The following is a 17884-nucleotide window of genomic DNA, read 5'->3' on the forward strand; positions in this document are numbered from 1 at the left end:
ACTAAATGATGTTTTCCCTATTGCTCATGTTCAAAGAACTGTCATTTATCTCTCCTCCATGATGGTCTGTAGCTGGATTTGCATATATTGACCTCAAGGTGTTATATGGAGATAAATTACTTCTGTCTTAGGAAAACAAAGCAGAACATTCAATTTCTTGTATATGCTTATGAAAAATAGCAGTTATCAACAAATAACTGTATGTTCTCTTCTGAACACCAAGGCAGACTGCAATGGTGTTGCTGGGAGCTGCTCTTTAGTAACCTCAAGTAATTACAGTGGGATTTTCTTAATTTCCAGACTGACTCTATCAGCCACCTGCAAAGCACAAAAACAAGGCTGTGACACGTACATGCACAGTTCTGCACAGTTCTTGGGGAGAGGTTTCAGCCTATGCCAGGAATTATGGGAACAAGCATTTTTTAAGGGTACTAGTCTCAGTATTCACATTAAAATTTCCCCTTTCGTTATGAGGAGATCCCCTGAAGTACACAGGCAAGCAGTTGTGTCTGTTGGGGCTGCAAACCATGCTCAGCACCTGGGGATTGAAATCAAGTGGGGTCTGCAATCCACTGCACACTGCCATAACATCTATATGTTAAAGAATTTAACACAGGGGACAGTATATAGCTGTCGTGGGGTACCAGTAGCTAAAACTGCACAGCATGGAATATCAGTAGGGGCAGAATATTTTAGGTATCACAGCTGATCAAATCCCTTTCAATTCTGAATTACTAGAAGAATATCCACACATTTTAGTGTTTCTAGATTTACGAAAAAAATCTTTGCTTTTCCGTTTCAAAATAGGCAGAGCCTTTGCAAATTATCTGTGGGATGAGCAGACAGATATTTAAAATTGCTTTTTATCTGCCAGACATTGTTACCTATGTTTGAGTGGGTTATTACTACATTGGTAAAAATGAGATGAAAGAGTAGCAATGCACAGAAAGATGCAACAGAGACAAGGTCACCTGGGTTTATTTCCTTTGAATTATGTGGCGAATGTTGGAGTAAATCTGAGGAGGCAGAAAGACTTGCCAGCAGTGAAGCAAATCCATTACAGTTGATATGTTGATCCATGAGGGTACCCAGTGCTCCTTTATAGCACAAGCAATATGTTATGTCTGGTACATGGAGGTGGATATAATCTATAGTGAAAGCAGTTATATATAGTAGCAAGAGAAACTGTGAGTTGCAGCAAGGACTAGAATTAATTGACTTGTAGGTCTGGTGTTTTATTGGAGCTTTGTCTGCCCAGCACCTCTGCAGCCTCCACTCCCAGTGGATCTACCTGCAGATCAAACCAGAACAAGATTTTTGATATAAAACTTCTTTTGCTCCATTTCATTTAACCATGAGCCAGGCAGCACTAATGCAATAATAATTAGAACAGATACAACACTCTTAAGCTGTGCAAAAACTGTGCAAACATGAATTAGTACTTGTGATATCCCTGCAAGTCCAATAAGTAAATATCATTACAGCAGCAGTTCCCTCCACTCCAAGTGCACAGTAGAGCTATTTATGAGCATCAGCTGATGGGAAGAATTTCACAGTTTGATACAAGTCTATTGTGCTGCTTTGGAGAAGCCAATTAACTAGGGGATGAAAGCACTGGTGTCCCTGGGTGGCTTTGGCTGGCTTCAGGGAAGCCAGCACATTTAAACGGTGTAATTTAGACAAATTTCCTAGGCTGACTAAATGGACAAAATGACCCCTGAAAGTGAAATGTGCTTTGTTCTCCTGTCCATATTTTCTCTGGTTTATGCCAATGGAAAACTGGGATGCTTATTTTGAATTTAAGCATTTCAGCAAATTCCTAGCAAATTATGATCTACTTAGAGCATTGTTGCTTTTCTGCCACTAAAATCTGTACTCATGGGATGCAGGGATAAAAATTTCACCCAGGATTATGTTTCTGATACTTGCAACACCATCTGCTATGCAGACAAAAGCTCAAAACATAAATGGCCAACTTTGTTCAGCCTCTTATGCCTGGCGAACTACTACACAGGCAAAATGAATTTTTGTCATCCCACCTGTCTGTCTACTTATATTCTGAAAGCTTTGAAAAGGAAATCATAAGATCTCCTAAAGCTGACTCTTAAAGCAAGAAATTACTGGGCTAGTCAAGAGACAAACTCTCCAGTTCGTTGTGTAGGATGTTGTAGAAAATAAATCTTTCCAGTAAGTGGAAGATTTGTGTTAGATTTGTGCAGTTCTTCATGAGACTGGGATGTGGCAAGGGGGTACCTGACCCCAGGAGCCAGCCTGTGCTACTGCAGTATTCGCTCAACGGGGGCCTCACGTGGAGCCTTCTCCAGGAATTCCTCTTCAGTAACTCCAGCAACGTGGGACGATACATTGCCCTGGAAATTCCCTTGAAGGCCCGTTCAAGCTCCACTCGGCTCCGCTGGTGGCAACCATCCGAGAATGGGCATTTCTACAGCCCCTGGGTAATCGACCAGGTAAGGAATCCTGGGGGGAGAGGTTGGGTTTAGCACAATTTTAGGCTGTTTCAGTCTTAATGTTTCCCTTTTTTTGGCATGTATCATTTCACTGAGAAAAGAAGAAATTCTTTGTAAAAGGATATTTAGAGCACAAGTACTATTTGCTGAACTTGTGTTTTTAATGCACCATTTCCATGTGGGCTGCTGAACACCTGTTTTGAAGCTAGGAAGGTCTTTTATATGTGAGTAGAGCCTCAGGTTCACATTGCAGAAGGCCTTACCATGCAAAATGCAAGTCTGATTTTAAATTTCAAAAACCTTCATTTAAAATGTATCCAAACATGTAATTGGTTTGGTAAAATGTAATAGAAAAAAACTATAGAAAAATATCAATCTATATGAAAACAAGGTTTTGTTTCATATTTGGTATTCGCTTCTATAAAGATTATTATATTACTTTGTATGACTTCATATAAATCACAAGAAACCCCACTGAAGTGATTGTGCTCCTACTAGTCTTATTGGGCTGTCCAAGTTCAACTTGCTGAAATATTTATGAATGCTTTTTTTAAAGAAGTTAGTTCAGATTATTAAGAAAAACCCAGCCACTTCAATGTTGCGGTAACAAAATTTTACTTCCCATCCCTCCTTTTAGAAATTAAAAAAATCCTCCTTCTTCCATTTCTGTATCTTCGTTGAATGTAGTTATATTAGTTCAGAACAGTCAGAAACTGAATTCAGAGTAACAATGAAAATTAATTCTACCTGGCTTGCTGTTGAAGAGTGAAATGCTGATGTCTTGCAGTCAATGGCAAAACAGAGACTATTTCCCCACTTCTATCAGCAGATGCAACCTGATAGTAGTGCACTAGATTATAGTAGAGCTGAACAGTCAGTAGGAAAAACAACAATGCAACTACTTTGCTTCTACTAACATTTATTTTTGTGAGCAGTTTTATTTCATCAGGGATGGAATTCATCTCCCTGAACTTCAGATTTGTATAGCTGAGCCATTCTCTTTAGGGCTCCATGATAGGAAAGAGATATTCCCCTTCCCATAGCCTAAAGTCTTTACTAAGTGAATTTGTCCATTTGGGACCAGCAGAATATATATACATAGACTGGCACATCTCTTCCTCCTCCAGGTTGCTAAGTCACATGTATGTTTGTGAAGACTTACAGACATTTTTTCTTTTCAATAACAATTTCTTGCCTAATGTTTCAGATTCTTATTGGAGGAAATATCTCTGGCAATACAGTATTGGAAGATGATTTCACCACACTGGATAGTAGAAAGTGGCTGCTCCATCCTGGTGGAACAAAGATGCCAGTCTGTGGATCTACTGGGGATGCTCTGGTGTTCATTGAGAAAGCCAGCACTCGCTATGTTGTCACCACTGACATTGTTGTCAATGAAGACTCTTTCTTGCAAATAGATTTTGCAGCATCCTGCTCTGTCACAGACTCCTGTTATGGTAATGACTTCTTAGTACTTTCTGCCCTTACTCTTCCTCTGCTGTAGAGGAAAGTTCACTTGTTTTCTGGTTCCATTATTCACTGCAACAAGAACTGAGAAAAAAAAGAAGGCTGCATGCTTCTGTTAGAAATTGTAACATCAGCTTTTTTATTCTATGTGTCTGAAGCCTAAGATAAACTGAAGTCTATTATTCCTTCCAAGCGTTTAAGTTGCAGTTCAATCCATTAAAGAAAAAGACTAACAGCTGCCTTACTCAAATCCATTCACCAGTATATAACATTCAATGCCTGGAGTGGTGCTGGTGGTCCTAATAATAAGCAACTGGGTGTTCCCAGCATATGTTTCTTGCCTTACAGTTTTGCATTTTTGGTGTAGGAAGTCTCAGTTGTGATCTCACTTGTACCTCTACATCTAAGAAATCATTTATAACAACATACATCTGACACTGCTAAGGCAGCATCGACTGCAAAAATTTGTATCTTCCGTATGAAATAATGAACATGTATATAGATATATATGTATCCATGTAGGAATGTGTGCATAGGTATATGCACTTGTGTATATATGTATTTATATGTGTATATATATGTTTATGTGCACATAATGTGATTTTTAATTATGTAGCTTCCTTTTTTTCCATTTGATGTCTATTGAGTGCAGAGCCAGCCTTTATACGTGTATATACATATATATACATACAGATACACAAATAAATAAAAATGTGCTCTGTTCTCAATACACATCACATGGAAATTAAAAATTGGCTCATTATGTGATTTTTAAGGTGCACAAGAAATAGATCTTTCTAGCTTTCGAATGCCTTTTTGTGCATCTTAAATTACATTCTTTTATGGTAGGTTTTGGAATATACAGGTTTTCTATGAGGAAGAGAATATAATAACCATCATGTGGTATGTGTTAATTCACTGAGTTGCTGACAATTCCTCTAGAATTCTGTATAAAAATGGGAAAAAATTTTACATGGAGTTCCCAAAGTGGTTTCTCTGATTTTGCAAATCTGAAGCTTCTCACATGCTTAACAATATATTTTTCTTTTGATATTAAAAAGACTACAACATCCTAAGATCATCTCTGCTACGTTTAAAAGTGTTTTAGGCAGCTGAGCTATATACTGACAAAGAAACAATTCCTTTTTTTTTTGTTTGTTTGTTTTTGTGTCGTTGTCTACAACACTTACCATTATCTTAACTTCATATTAAATTAGGCAGGACACTACCTAATCATGCTTCCAGTCATGATGAGTAAAGTGCTTCATTTTGGTGAGGGAGATTTAACACTAAAAACTCACCCTTGTTTCTTTCCACTTGTCCTTGTATTTCTGTAGCACTGTCTTCTGCGCTGAAACATCAAGTAGGACTGATTGGGTGATTAAGGGTAATTCCCTGTGCATGAGGGTAGAAGAAATGGGTCTGTAGTAATCAAAAAAAGATCACAGATTTATCACCCCTGTCACTGCAAGCCATGCTCCTTGTTCTACACAGCCAGAAGGCCTGGCAGCTGGAACATTTACTTCAAGTTACAGTTCTGTGCCTATTGTTATTTACTTTTTAATGGCTGCATGAAAGTTTAATCTGAAGTATTTAGTAAGCTTGACTAACCTTTTTTTCATAATAAAATTTATAAGCCATAGACATCAAAACAGTGAAATTGCTGACTTTCACTGAGGAATGAATACATTAGTTTAATGTGGCTAGGCTGTTTGAATGAAAACAAGCTCACTGACTAACAAACTCAAATTAAAATTGTTTATGCTGGATAATGAAATGAGCTGGTCTGGAGGAAGGGTGGAAGAGTGACTAAACCATCTTGAGACAGAGCCAAAAGTTTGAGTGTTGCTCTGCCTTAACAACAGTTACATCCTGAATCTCACCCTTCAGCCTGAAAAACAAAAAAAGTTGATGTTTTTGATGCTGTCACATCATTTTCTTGCATGCTGCAGCTACAGAAATTGGCTTGCCTTAATCCTGGCAACTTAACAGATGATTTTGTCTTTGCACCTGTGGTCCCTTGAGGTAGGTGGCAGATGCAGAAGTGTGCTGCAGACTTCTCCTGAGCTATAGCTATACTTGCTGAGCAACATGTAGCATATTCTCTAGAACTGCCACCAAAGGAGGTGTCTTTGTGCTTGTGACTCAAGTGTTTGAAAAGTTCTGAGTGGTTATTTTGTCAGTGTAGACTTGTGATGCTCTCTGAGGCTTGCACTTTATTGTAGAACTATGGATGTAAGTCTCCAAATTAAGCAATTAACCATCTTTCCACCCTTAGCTATTGAACTGGAATATTCAGTGGACCTTGGGCTCACCTGGCACCCAATTTTGAGAGACTGTCTTCCTACTAATGTGGAATGCAACAAGTACCATCTCCAGAGGATTCTCATTTCGGACACATTCAACAAATGGACCCGGGTTACTTTGCCTCTGCCTCCCTATACTAGGTATCTCTTCTGGTTTTCTGCAGAATAAATCTAAATGCATAACTAGCTATTTATAATATCATGACACTTTATAGCATTAAAGCAATTGCATAATACCTTGCATTTCTGTTTGATGTATATATATAGGAACAAATAAGTATAAGTAAATGAAGCTTCATCCTGCTTTGCATAAAAATTGCAAAGCTCTTCCGTGTGCATGTTTACTTTTCTTATTTATAGATAGGAAATTCTTCTTCTAGCAAGGGACAGAGGGAACACTATAAAGAATCGTGTTATCATCAGCCTCACTAAATTCTGGTTGTTTTGGTGGCTAATTGGACTGGCTGAATCCCCACTGCACCCTGTGCTTGCTGTTACTGTGTGTTTTAAATATAGCACTTTTCAGGCTGCTTGTTTTTCTGTGCATTCCTTGTATCCTTTGTGTCTCTCTCAGCTTAGATGCTCTCTTTATTGTTTATACACATGACCTCCTTTTCCTTTTCCTACATTCTTTTGTCTTTGAGGGAAGAAAAATTGTGGGATTTGTTGGGAGGCTGCAGTGAAAGGAGCTGTTTGGGACTGTCAGCACTATTGGGGATGCTGCCATGTTTTCTACAATGCCCTGAAAACTGCTGGATTTCTGATTTGTTAGTCAAAAAGATCCATCTAGGGACAACTGGGTAGTTCAGCCTTCCTGCTGACATCCTTCTAGATGTGCTGTTTTGCAGTGACAGCTGTGACTGTCTCCCGCACAGTGATACCTGATAAAGCCCAAAGTAAAGCCCTGCCAACACAGGTAGCGAGGGCGTCTGGCTCTCAGCACAATTTGATGCTTTGCTCCTCCTGCTGAGCCCAAGCTCCTCACATAGGCATAGGCTGAGCTAACTGCAGGCACAGAAGTACCATAGTGCAGGCAGAGCCTTGAGAAGGTTGTTGTGAAAGATGACAGCTAATGCACATGTGAGTTTGGAAACACAGACATTTATTTTTTAGCAATTGTACCCAGAGCACCTATACAGTTGCCACACATTTTGAAATTAGTAGTGGAAAAGTCCATGTTCTACCACTAATCATTTGGAGCATCTAGACTCTTCCCTACCTTCAGTGCAATTATGTCAAGTAATAGTGCTTTTTTAGGAATTGTTCCCAGTATTGATCTTCTCTGCTTCCTTTTTTGTACAGCTTCACTACATATTGTCTGTAAAATCCATTACCCCAAGAGTTCTTGTACAAAGACTGTAAATTTGCGTTCAGGACAGTCTTTCTGGAGTTGAATAGGATAAATAAGGGCTAGGGTTGATGTTCCAAACCTATTGAATTTGGACCTGAAAGGAAGCTACCACCTGAGATAAACTCAGATTTATGAATAACTGTGATTTTAAAACCAGAGAGTTTTTTGAGCGGTATATGTCAAAAGAAGTCTGATGCCCTACTGAGGCAAAGATTGCCCTTCTGTTCAAACTGATAATTGTATTTGTTGGCTCAAGTAATACCATTTTCCAAAGATATTAAGATAGGTATTGCATGAGAGAGGTTATTACAACCTTATCTCATAAGGAGAGATGTTGAGCTTTAGGATAAGGAACGGTGCAGCTAATAGGTCTTTTGGTCTAGATGCAGTATAATTTTTATGCTGCTTTATGATTTCAAGCTGTGTAATAGCAGGTGTGTGTCTCCAATTTTTTTGTGCCTGTATGTTTTAGGGACTTGCAGGTTATGTAGTCAATAGTTTAGCCTGGTGCTCACCACCCATGTTTGCATAGCATTTTAGGGCTCCTGTACTCCAGACCACTATGTAACCTCTGGCCTGCAGAAAGCAATGAACACTTAAAATCAGAGCTGATTTTAAAATGCAAATACAGCTTCTCATAGGAGCATCAGCTCTATAAATTGTTAGTGAAGAACCAAACCTAAAGCAGGCAGTGTAAGATATAGGTGCTTATCTTAATTCTTTAAGTGCTTCCTCACAATTTTTACATTTCCTTTAGAAATGCTATTTGGTGGGCAGCTAGAGGGCTCACAGTAGATTTCTCTTTAGATAAACATGTTATTTATTCATCTCATGCAGTATATTCATAAAGAAATAATTCATGGAATAATACTGACCTTATTATAAAAGGTCCATTTTTACACTGAATAGTTTTGGGGGATTTTGCTGTTTATTTGTTTTGGTGTTTACAATAATTGTGATTTCTCTTTGAGTTGCAAAAGAAAACAGATTACAAGAAGTTCAATGCTGCCATCTAGTGCTGTACAGCAAAACAGGGACTACCTTGAATTTATAATGGTATTTTTGACAAGTTACAGAAATTCATCTACTCACAGCTCTTGACTCATGGTCTACACCTGCATGAGCTGAATAGCTCTTTGGCATCCCCTGACTGTTTTGGCTAGATTTTCATCATCTGTCTTGGGAGCTCAGACACTTAATTCACATATGGAGAGCTAAGCCCCTTTAATCAATAAAATGAAAATGATTTACTGAAAAGAGCCAGGATCACACCACAGATCATTTCTTTGCATTTCCAGTCAAACCCTGGGTGGAGGGGAGGGAAGAAACTGCAAAACGTGGATAACACTGCAAGCCCTGCATGGCCTCTCTCATCTGTCCCCTGTAGATTTATAATGGCAGCATCTTATCTAGGAGCCAACCCACTCTGTAGAGCTGCACTTACCTAAGTGTAGTTGGGAGAATTCATAGAGAAAAAGTTGAGTTATTTTGCTGACTTGGACTGAAGCAACAAAACTCTGGCTCACTGTGAAACCTGGAGGATTTGGAGGTTTCTGGCTTGATCCAGCTCCCAGCTATCCCTCAAGTTTGGATTTTTGCTGGGATATGGTTATGACTGAGCTTCCATTTGGATGTACCACCTTCTTCCTGCCCTCCTCTCCACTGCACCAACTATGGCCCACTGGCTTTGCTTTTACCAGTAATCCCTTTCCCACCTCCCACACTCTCAGCATGCTACCAAGCACTTGTGCTTTGTCCTGTTCTCAGAACTTGTGCCTCCTGTTCCAAGAAAGCACCCTCTTCTTGGAAGGACGTTGTCCATTGTCAGGAATCAGCCCTGAGTTGTGCTGATACCAAACAAGTCTTCCAAGAGCAGTCTAGCCTCAAGACTGACATTTCCTTTCAGTCAAAATAAAGATTAGCTTAGCTAGAAATAGACCTTTCTGTCTGTCTTTCTCTCCCAAGGTCTCAAGCCACTCGTTTCCGCTGGCACCAGCCCGCTCCTTTCGATAAGCAGCAAACGTGGGCAATCGACAACGTCTACATCGGGGACGGCTGCATAGACATGTGCAGTGGCCATGGGAAGTGCACCCAGGACAACTGTGTGTAAGTGTCATCTGTTCCCTGTCCTGCCCAGCACTGCAGCATTTCACTCCTCCTCTGCCATTTTAATGAACTTCAGGAAAAACTGTGATATAGTTTTTCAAAGCAAGGTGGATTTTGCTGTTAAAGCTGAGCAGGGCACCGGGACCACTTGGGAACAGAAATAACAAGCAGAAGGGTAAGTGTGGGGGTTGGCTCTGCCAGACCTCTGCCTGTTCCTGCACCATGGCCAATGCAGACAGTCCTTTCCTAGGTGGCAAAGCATTGCCTCTGCTGCTGCCTCTGCTGCATCTTGATTTTTCTCCAACCAGGCAGGTAGAAGATATCTCTTGAGTTTGCACACTCCTCTAGGGACATACAGTCCTGCAGCTTCCCAGAAGTTGTCATCCTTATTCCCAAGGGGTTTCACACTATGTTTCTGTGCTCTCAGCTTGCTTCTGGGTGCAGAGAACCTGGGCTGGAAGTGGGACATGTCCACTAAACATGATATATGCCAGTTCTTCAGAAGGCCAGATTTTGCCTTTTGACTGGTGTTAACTTGATGGTCTGATGCATCTGCTCCATGGTAGGGTTTGCCAGGGGAGGCAAACCGGCTTAATCCTCAAACTATCTGCATAACAGTTGACATAGAATCCTGCAAAGCTAACAAACAACAATCAGATCTCCCCAGATTTGCCTGTCTTGGCAACAGCGAAATACCTTCCAGATGGACGTATTGCTTTTTTTTCCAGCCACAAATGGCAACAGAAATGGGAGAATTGTTGTATAATTGCACTGTGACTTTATTTGTTAGAAATATATTTCACTGTAGAATAGACATATTATTGTGCTCTCTATCCTGACAGCACTGAAGTACCAAGACGCAATCTCCGTGGTAAAATCTCATAGTAGCAGAACACATTTCCATGCTGTTATCCAGTCTTTGACACATTACAAGAATGTTTTTCAGAGGAGAAAAAAAGGGAGAACTATATAAAGAAACAACAAGAAAGCACCCATCTACCAAAGTTTTACAGAAACTTTAACTGTAACATTAGCAGGACATTCTTAGGCTTGGCACATTCTCTTAAGTTTATCCATCCAAACACAGTGAATTTTACTGATTTTACTGTGTTCAGCAGTGTACTCTGTATTAGTAGTTTGAATGATACATAATACTAAGCCTTCCTAAAGTCATTTTTGTATCCTACTAACCACGAAATGTGGCAGATGTTTGAAACCCCCACATACCAGTTGTGTGCTAGTAAATGATGCAGACAGCGTCTATGCGGAATAAGATGGCACCTCGAAGTGGAATAACGTGGCACTGATTAAACTGCTGTGCAGGGCCTTTGCCAGCTGAGTTCTGCATTTGTTTTCCTCTGCAGCTGCGATGAGCACTGGGGCGGGCTGTACTGCGACGAGCCAGAGACTCCCCTTCCAACACAACTGAAAGACAACTTCAACCGCTCCCCGTCGAACCAGAACTGGCTGACGGTGAACGGGGGCAAACTGAGCACGGTCTGCGGGGCCGTCGCCTCCGGGATGGCTCTTCACTTCAGCGGGGTGTGTGTTCAGCATAGAGACCAGCTCACTCCATTTGACAGTATAAATGGGACTGATTTTAAAAGTTAACTAAATAGCAAGGTGTTAAAAAAAGCAGCATAACATATTAAATATATAAAATATTTTTTAAAATTATATTCTTTACCTAGCCGAAGGTCAGACAGGTCCTACAGACTAGGGCCAGCCAGAAACACTCCAGTAAAGGTGATACCATGTTCCTCACTACGCTGCAGCCAGGAAAATGAGATACAATGTGTGTGCCTCCTGAAAGGAGCTATAGAGGGGCTGGAAGTGGAGCTGATAGGTTAAAGCACAGTGTAAGTATGTAGACATTTAATTTCACTCACTCAGCCTCCTCATAGCACTTAAAACTTCCAAAGACCAAAGTTTGGTGTGGCTTCTAATCAGACCACAGAGGTAAATTAATAACTAGCTATTTGCACTTGCATAACTTGCACATGGTCCTTGAAAATATAGAATCACAGAGCTGGTAAGGTTGGAAGGGACCACAGTGGGTCGTCTGGTCCAACCTCCCTGCTCAGGCAGGGTGGTTCTGGAGTACATTGCATCCATGTGTAGCCTCATCCTTCAGATATTTCACAGTTGGGTGTTTTCAGAGTAAACTCACAGTAAAATTTCCTAAGTTAGCTGCATACATAGATGTATAACCCATACTGCTGCTGAATTATAATTGGCTAACAGATAACCTCGAGATTACAAAAATGACAAAATAGTATTTTAGAAACTTGTGAAATTTATGCTTGTAGATCTCTTTCATCAATTTTATAACTAGGTTCAAACTGATGAAAGTTTTCTAAACTAACAGAAGCACTACATTTCCACTTCCTCCCAGTAGGGCTAAGCAAGTGTCACTAACTAATAGACTAAGCAATGTGAAATTTATTGTGGAAATTGTGGGATTGTGGAAAACACACAAAATTGCTTTGGCATTTCATGGTTTGCATAAATTGAGCCATTAGCACATAATCAGTGATTCGTTAATTCTGCATGGAAAACCTTCTGATTTACACTGGAAGCATGGATTTTTGCAACTCTTGTATTCAGAAGAAAGGTGAACACAGTTATGGATACTGAATGCCATAAAGCTGTAGGAATAAGTAGCAATATGTATGAGTACACAACAGGCATTTTTAAGATGGAATGTAACTGAACTTACATCTTCAGGGAAAAATATATATTGTTCTGTTGTAGCTTAACCTTTGACATAATTAATAAAATTTGTACAATTTTAGAATTTTTACAGCATGAGGTTGCAATAATAGTGACTGCATAGTCTAACACTTTTTATGAACGTAAGTTTGCCAGGCAGCATATTTTTTCCTTGCTTTTCAGGGCTGCAGCCGTATGTTAGTTACAGTGGATTTGAACCTCACCAGTGCAGAATTCATCCAGTTTTATTTCATGTATGGATGTCTGATAACTCCTAATAACCGCAACCAAGGAGTGCTGCTGGAGTATTCTGTGAACGGTGGAATCACCTGGAGCCTCTTAATGGAAATTTTCTATGATCAATTCAGCAAGCCTGGGTTTGTAGATACCTCCTTTCTGACTATGTAATTTCCTTTACCACCTTAAGGTGGTCTTGAATGTTTCATAAGAACCTGTGGGACCTATCACTGCTGTGGTTTGGATGTCAGATCCTTGCAAGTTCAGCTTGTCCAGTCCTGCAAGCGTTTATGAATGGCCTTGGCACATGTGCTGGAGCATCAGTATTTGTGCAGCTGCTAGGCCAGAAACACAAGGGTAGTTAGGAGCCTGTAGCAGTCTGGTAGGTTTGTAAATGGTTGCAGGAGGATAAATTAATAGCTACTGTAGAGATGCTTATCCTGTTCTTTAAGACGCTAACATTTGCAATCTAGTTTCTTACTGACAAGAGAAGTCAGTCATTGTTTGAACTAGTTAGAAAATGGTGTGTAGAGGAGAAACTGAATTTCTGCAGACATCCATCAAAAGGATGGACACACTCAAGCCCTATTTTCAGATATCTGTGAGATTTAAATCATGCATACATGTGAGGTGACATTTTCCTCACTGACTAAATATAAGGATTCATAGAAAATGGGAATGTGAGGGCCCCATTATTTGTTATTTCGTTTGAACACACCAAGAAACTGTTAGCACTTTAACTGGACATGAGATTTAAGTGTACTGTTGTCTACTGCTGTAATGGAAAAAAATTAAGTTGTACTGGAACATGGCTATTTGCTGAATAGCTCCAGGTTGAAAATACTGATCTTAATTTTACTTCAGTGTTCTCTCTCTTTACACTTCCCTTAATTAGGATCTTATGGTCCTACTCTGCTAGTCTAGACCATTGCATTTGGTTCCATAAAGACAGCTAGAGCAAGTGAGGTTGCTCAAACCATGCCAGTCTGGTTGCTGACACTTCCCACCTCTCTCTGAGCCCCTGTCCCAGGGATGACGTTGGGAGTGATCAGAAAGATTTTTATTCTGGCATTTCCCATAGAAGAACATAGGCTAGATCATCCACTCTTTTCCTTCTCTTCCCAACTTCCATGTACTCTAAGAAACACGGGTAGTAGACCTGGTCAAAGCACCTGGCACAGAGCATCGAAATTGTTCTCCTTCTGTGGCTTCCCTACAACTAATTTCCACTTTGTATTTCAGCTTTGTGAACATCCTCCTTCCCTACGATGCCAAAACCATTGGGACACGGTTCCGCTGGTGGCAACCTAAACACGATGGGCTGGACCAGAACGACTGGGCCATCGACAACGTGCTGATTTCGGGCTCAGCCGACCAGAGGACAGTGATGCTGGACACCTTCAGCAGCGCTCCCCTGCCACAGCACGAGCGCTCCCCCGCCGACGCAGGGCCCACCGGCAGGATCGCCTTTGACATGTTCATGGAGGACAAAACTACAGGTAAAGGTTCCACGTGGACCTGAGTTAAAGAGCAAGAAGCATTTCTAATTTTCAAATCTTGCTGAGCCTCTTGAGTCTTTGTCTCACTGTGATGGCGATCACAGACAATCTCATCTACATGGAGGTCTGGTCTTTTGCTTTTAGTTCACAAAATGTGAAGTGAAAAGATGTAATGAAACTTTTCTTTTTTACAGCATGGATTTTAAAAGACTAATTTCTTTTCAAAGAAAGAAAAAATTATTAAAAAGTGTCAGGTTATTCTAAGCAGATTTCTTATCCTGAATATCTGCTTCCTATTTCTTAATTTTTTAAAATATTATATAGGGAAGTTAAGTTCAACTAAATTTTCTAGAAGATGTATTTCCATATGTTTACAAGGCTTAACAAGCACCAGTGCCGGGGTACACTTTGTGCAGACATGTAGGCAGTGCCTATTAAAAGGCTCTCCCAAAAAATGTTAAGTGCAACAGAAGTTTATGTTTTAAATAAATCTCAAATCCTTACTTCTTGAGCATTAAAAAAATAATGCTATAGTTCTTATACAAGAGAGTAATAAGAGTTGCTTTCAGCAATAAATGTGATAAATGTAATACCTATGTACATGGGAAAGATGGGGTACTGACATTCTCAGGAGCAATACTAAATAATTCTCACGTAGGCTGAAGAACAAAGCCATGAATCACCTTTCGTGGTTAACACTACTCCCTATGTTCTTTAGTTTATGTTGTCACTGTATATTACTGGTGTTGCCATTTATTTTCAAGTGAATGAACACTGGTTATTCCATGATGATTGCTCAATCGAGAGATTTTGTGATTCTCCTGATGGTGTCATGATCTGCGGGAGCCATGACGGCAGAGAGGTCTATGCAGTTACCCACGACCTGACTCCTACAGAAGGCTGGATCATGCAGTTCAAGGTAATTCAAACCTGCACCCAAACTGCCCTTCACACATCCCTTTACCTAAATTAAGGAAATAGCCCAGTGATACAAGGAAGTTGCAAGAGCCCTTTGCACATCCCTTCATAAAGATGGTTCACCTGATCTGTAGCCTTCTCTGAAATATGCAAATCTTAGACTGTGTGGGAGGGGAGATGAACTTTATTTGTTATGTGGTACTGGGGTATAAGGCACAAGTGTTAAACTCTGGAAATCCAGAAATGTGATCTAACTAGAAGAAAACAAAATTCACACTATGGTGTCTCTTCTCAGTCTTGGGAATACTGAAGATGCAGATGACTGGTAGTGTACAGGCATGTTATTGCCATCATTTCAAACAAAAATTCTGCAGTCAGTTTTCAGGTTCAAACACTTTTTTAAACTCCACCACCACGATTAATTCTAAATTATTGATGTTCTCTTCTTTGATAGGTTTCTGTTGGATGTAAAACCTCAGAAAAACTTGCACAAAATCAGGTCCACGTGCAGTATTCCACTGACTTTGGTGTTAGCTGGAGTTACTTAGTACCTCAGTGCTTACCAGCTGATCCAAAATGTTCTGGGAGTGTTTCACAGCCATCTGTCTTCTTTCCCACTAAAGGATGGAAAAGAGTAACTTACTCACTGCCTGAAAGCCTTGTGGGCAAGTAAGTATGAATTTTCTACTCATTTTGACTTGGATTGAATACCTGCCTAGAAACACAAGAGATACAACTGCTTATTCATTTTCTTTCAAGAAAACTGCAGACTAGCATTCATGTTCATTACATTATGTATATGTATAAAATCAATTTCAACAGATATTTCCACTACTTGTGGAAGCTTGGAGGATAGTACAGTCCTAAGTATATTGTGTTTAATCACCTTTTTTTCAATTGAGCAAAGTTGATTTATACATATGTCTCTCTTCATTTCTTTATATCTAGTCCTGTGAGGTTTCGCTTCTACCAGAAATACTCAGATATGCAGTGGGCCATCGATAATTTCTATCTGGGCCCTGGTTGTCTGGAAAACTGTAGAGGTCATGGGGACTGCCTGAATGAGCAATGCATCTGTGACCCTGGGTATTCGGGTCCAAACTGCTACCTTACCCAGACACTGAAGGTAATTTTACTACATGTTTTAAAGAATTAATTTGGCATGTGTTTGGCTGAGAGAGAGAGGAGAGATTGTTCCCACTGAAAATTTAGCTTTGATTCCTGTCAGCTTGAAGAGAATCAAATCCATTTTCAGCCCTTTCATCAGTTTTTAGCAAAATTATTACTGCATTATTCAAGAACAGGTTTGTTCCTTTGCAAATAACACTGTGATAAAAAGCTGTGATACAGTTCACTGTTCATGTTTAAATCATAATTATAGGATCTAAATTACCCTTGCACATATCATTATATCTGATCAAGACCTGTAGAAAGATTGTCTTTATCATGAAAGACCTTACTGAAGTAGGAAATACAGGAAAGTGGCATAAAATTAGAAAATTAATTCTCCTGGCTGTTATTCATGTTAATCAATAACAAGTGAGTGAACTCTAGTTAGATATTATTGATTTAAAAGTTAAAATATATTTAAAATGGGACATATTTAGAAAAGAATATGTAATGACCCCAAATTAGTTTAAAATGTTGTGTTTACCATCTCATTTTTTCTACATCAGGTAAGAACAGAATAGGTACATCTTCCACAGAAACAACAGGATAACAACAATTCTGTCTAAAGAGAATATAACTATTTAACTTTTAAGTTTTCATTTGAAATAACCTTCTATTTTTCAGCTGAAATACTAATACATGATCAAATATAATTGTCTGTTTGCAATTTTTAAATAGTAATGTATCCTTCACATTAAGGACATTAGGGATAAAATGCTAGCAATTTTAGGGGAGTTCTACCACTATCTCCTTAAGGCCAGGATTTCACTTATGCACCTGGAGGTAAGTGGAAATCAGAAATATATTCTAGATGGTTTTCACTGTAAATATTTGTGCAGATAGTTGCATAAATGCATGTTCACTACAATAACCCTAAAATTTTATTTTAGGTTTTGCTGGGGAAAAAATATAGAATATTTTTTTCTCCCATACATAGAGAAGATCCCCCTGTAACCCCCTGCCATCAAAACCTTGCCACAAAAACCCAACACATCCACCCATTTTCACATGCCAATTTTAGTTTGTTAAATTACCTCCCAAGTATGTTAAAATCCAACCCTAATATATTTTCACATTTAGCCAATCATTTTAAGTGGGTAAATATTCAGCCAAAAGTGATTATATTCAGTCATCCTGAGAAAAATTGACAGTGTTCATGAGCCCTTCAGATATGTTTAGATCAGTTCCACCTGTGGTCATCAAAAAGACTTAAAATCTTAATTACCTGTGCATACCTTACTTACAGACTTTCCTGAAAGAGCGCTTTGACAATGAAGAAATTAAACCAGATTTATGGATGTCCTTAGAAGGTGGAAATACCTGTACCGAGTGTGGAATTCTCGCAGAAGACACAACTCTGTATTTTGGAGGTGCAACTGTGAGGCAGGCTGTCACTCAAGATCTGGACCTGCGGGGGGCAAAGTAGGTCATGTTTCCATGTCATTTTCCTGGGGAACTCTGTTAAACACTGACAAAGCAGCAGTAACATAGCTTGTAGCTCAGGGGATTCCTAGGTCACCACTAGCATAGACCTGAGGCAGACACTAATGAGATTATGATTCTCAAGACACTGATGCTTTCAGATAAGTCACAGAGAGCAAGGCTCACCCTTGCACGGCAGAAAGGGTCTCATGAATCAGCAACTCCTGT

The 17884-nt window shown here is 39.6% G+C and overlaps 1 protein-coding gene across 2 annotated transcripts in view; it reads left to right on the forward strand.

The window, feature by feature from the left end:
* The window catches only part of RELN (reelin), a 279986-nt gene that overhangs the window by 243518 nt on the left and 18584 nt on the right, over window positions 1–17884 (forward strand). For both annotated transcript variants that reach the window (XM_064656747.1, XM_064656748.1), the window contains exons 44-54: window positions 2210–2468; window positions 3676–3925; window positions 6214–6382; window positions 9558–9698; window positions 11063–11240; window positions 12594–12787; window positions 13890–14146; window positions 14911–15065; window positions 15519–15733; window positions 16013–16190; window positions 17481–17656. In XM_064656747.1, the coding sequence (XP_064512817.1) occupies window positions 2210–2468; window positions 3676–3925; window positions 6214–6382; window positions 9558–9698; window positions 11063–11240; window positions 12594–12787; window positions 13890–14146; window positions 14911–15065; window positions 15519–15733; window positions 16013–16190; window positions 17481–17656 (2172 nt within the window). The remainder of the gene's footprint in view (window positions 1–2209; window positions 2469–3675; window positions 3926–6213; window positions 6383–9557; window positions 9699–11062; window positions 11241–12593; window positions 12788–13889; window positions 14147–14910; window positions 15066–15518; window positions 15734–16012; window positions 16191–17480; window positions 17657–17884) is intronic.

Source organism: Pseudopipra pipra, chromosome 5 (assembly GCF_036250125.1).
Source record: "Pseudopipra pipra isolate bDixPip1 chromosome 5, bDixPip1.hap1, whole genome shotgun sequence".
In the NCBI taxonomy this organism is placed as follows: domain Eukaryota; kingdom Metazoa; phylum Chordata; class Aves; order Passeriformes; family Pipridae; genus Pseudopipra; species Pseudopipra pipra.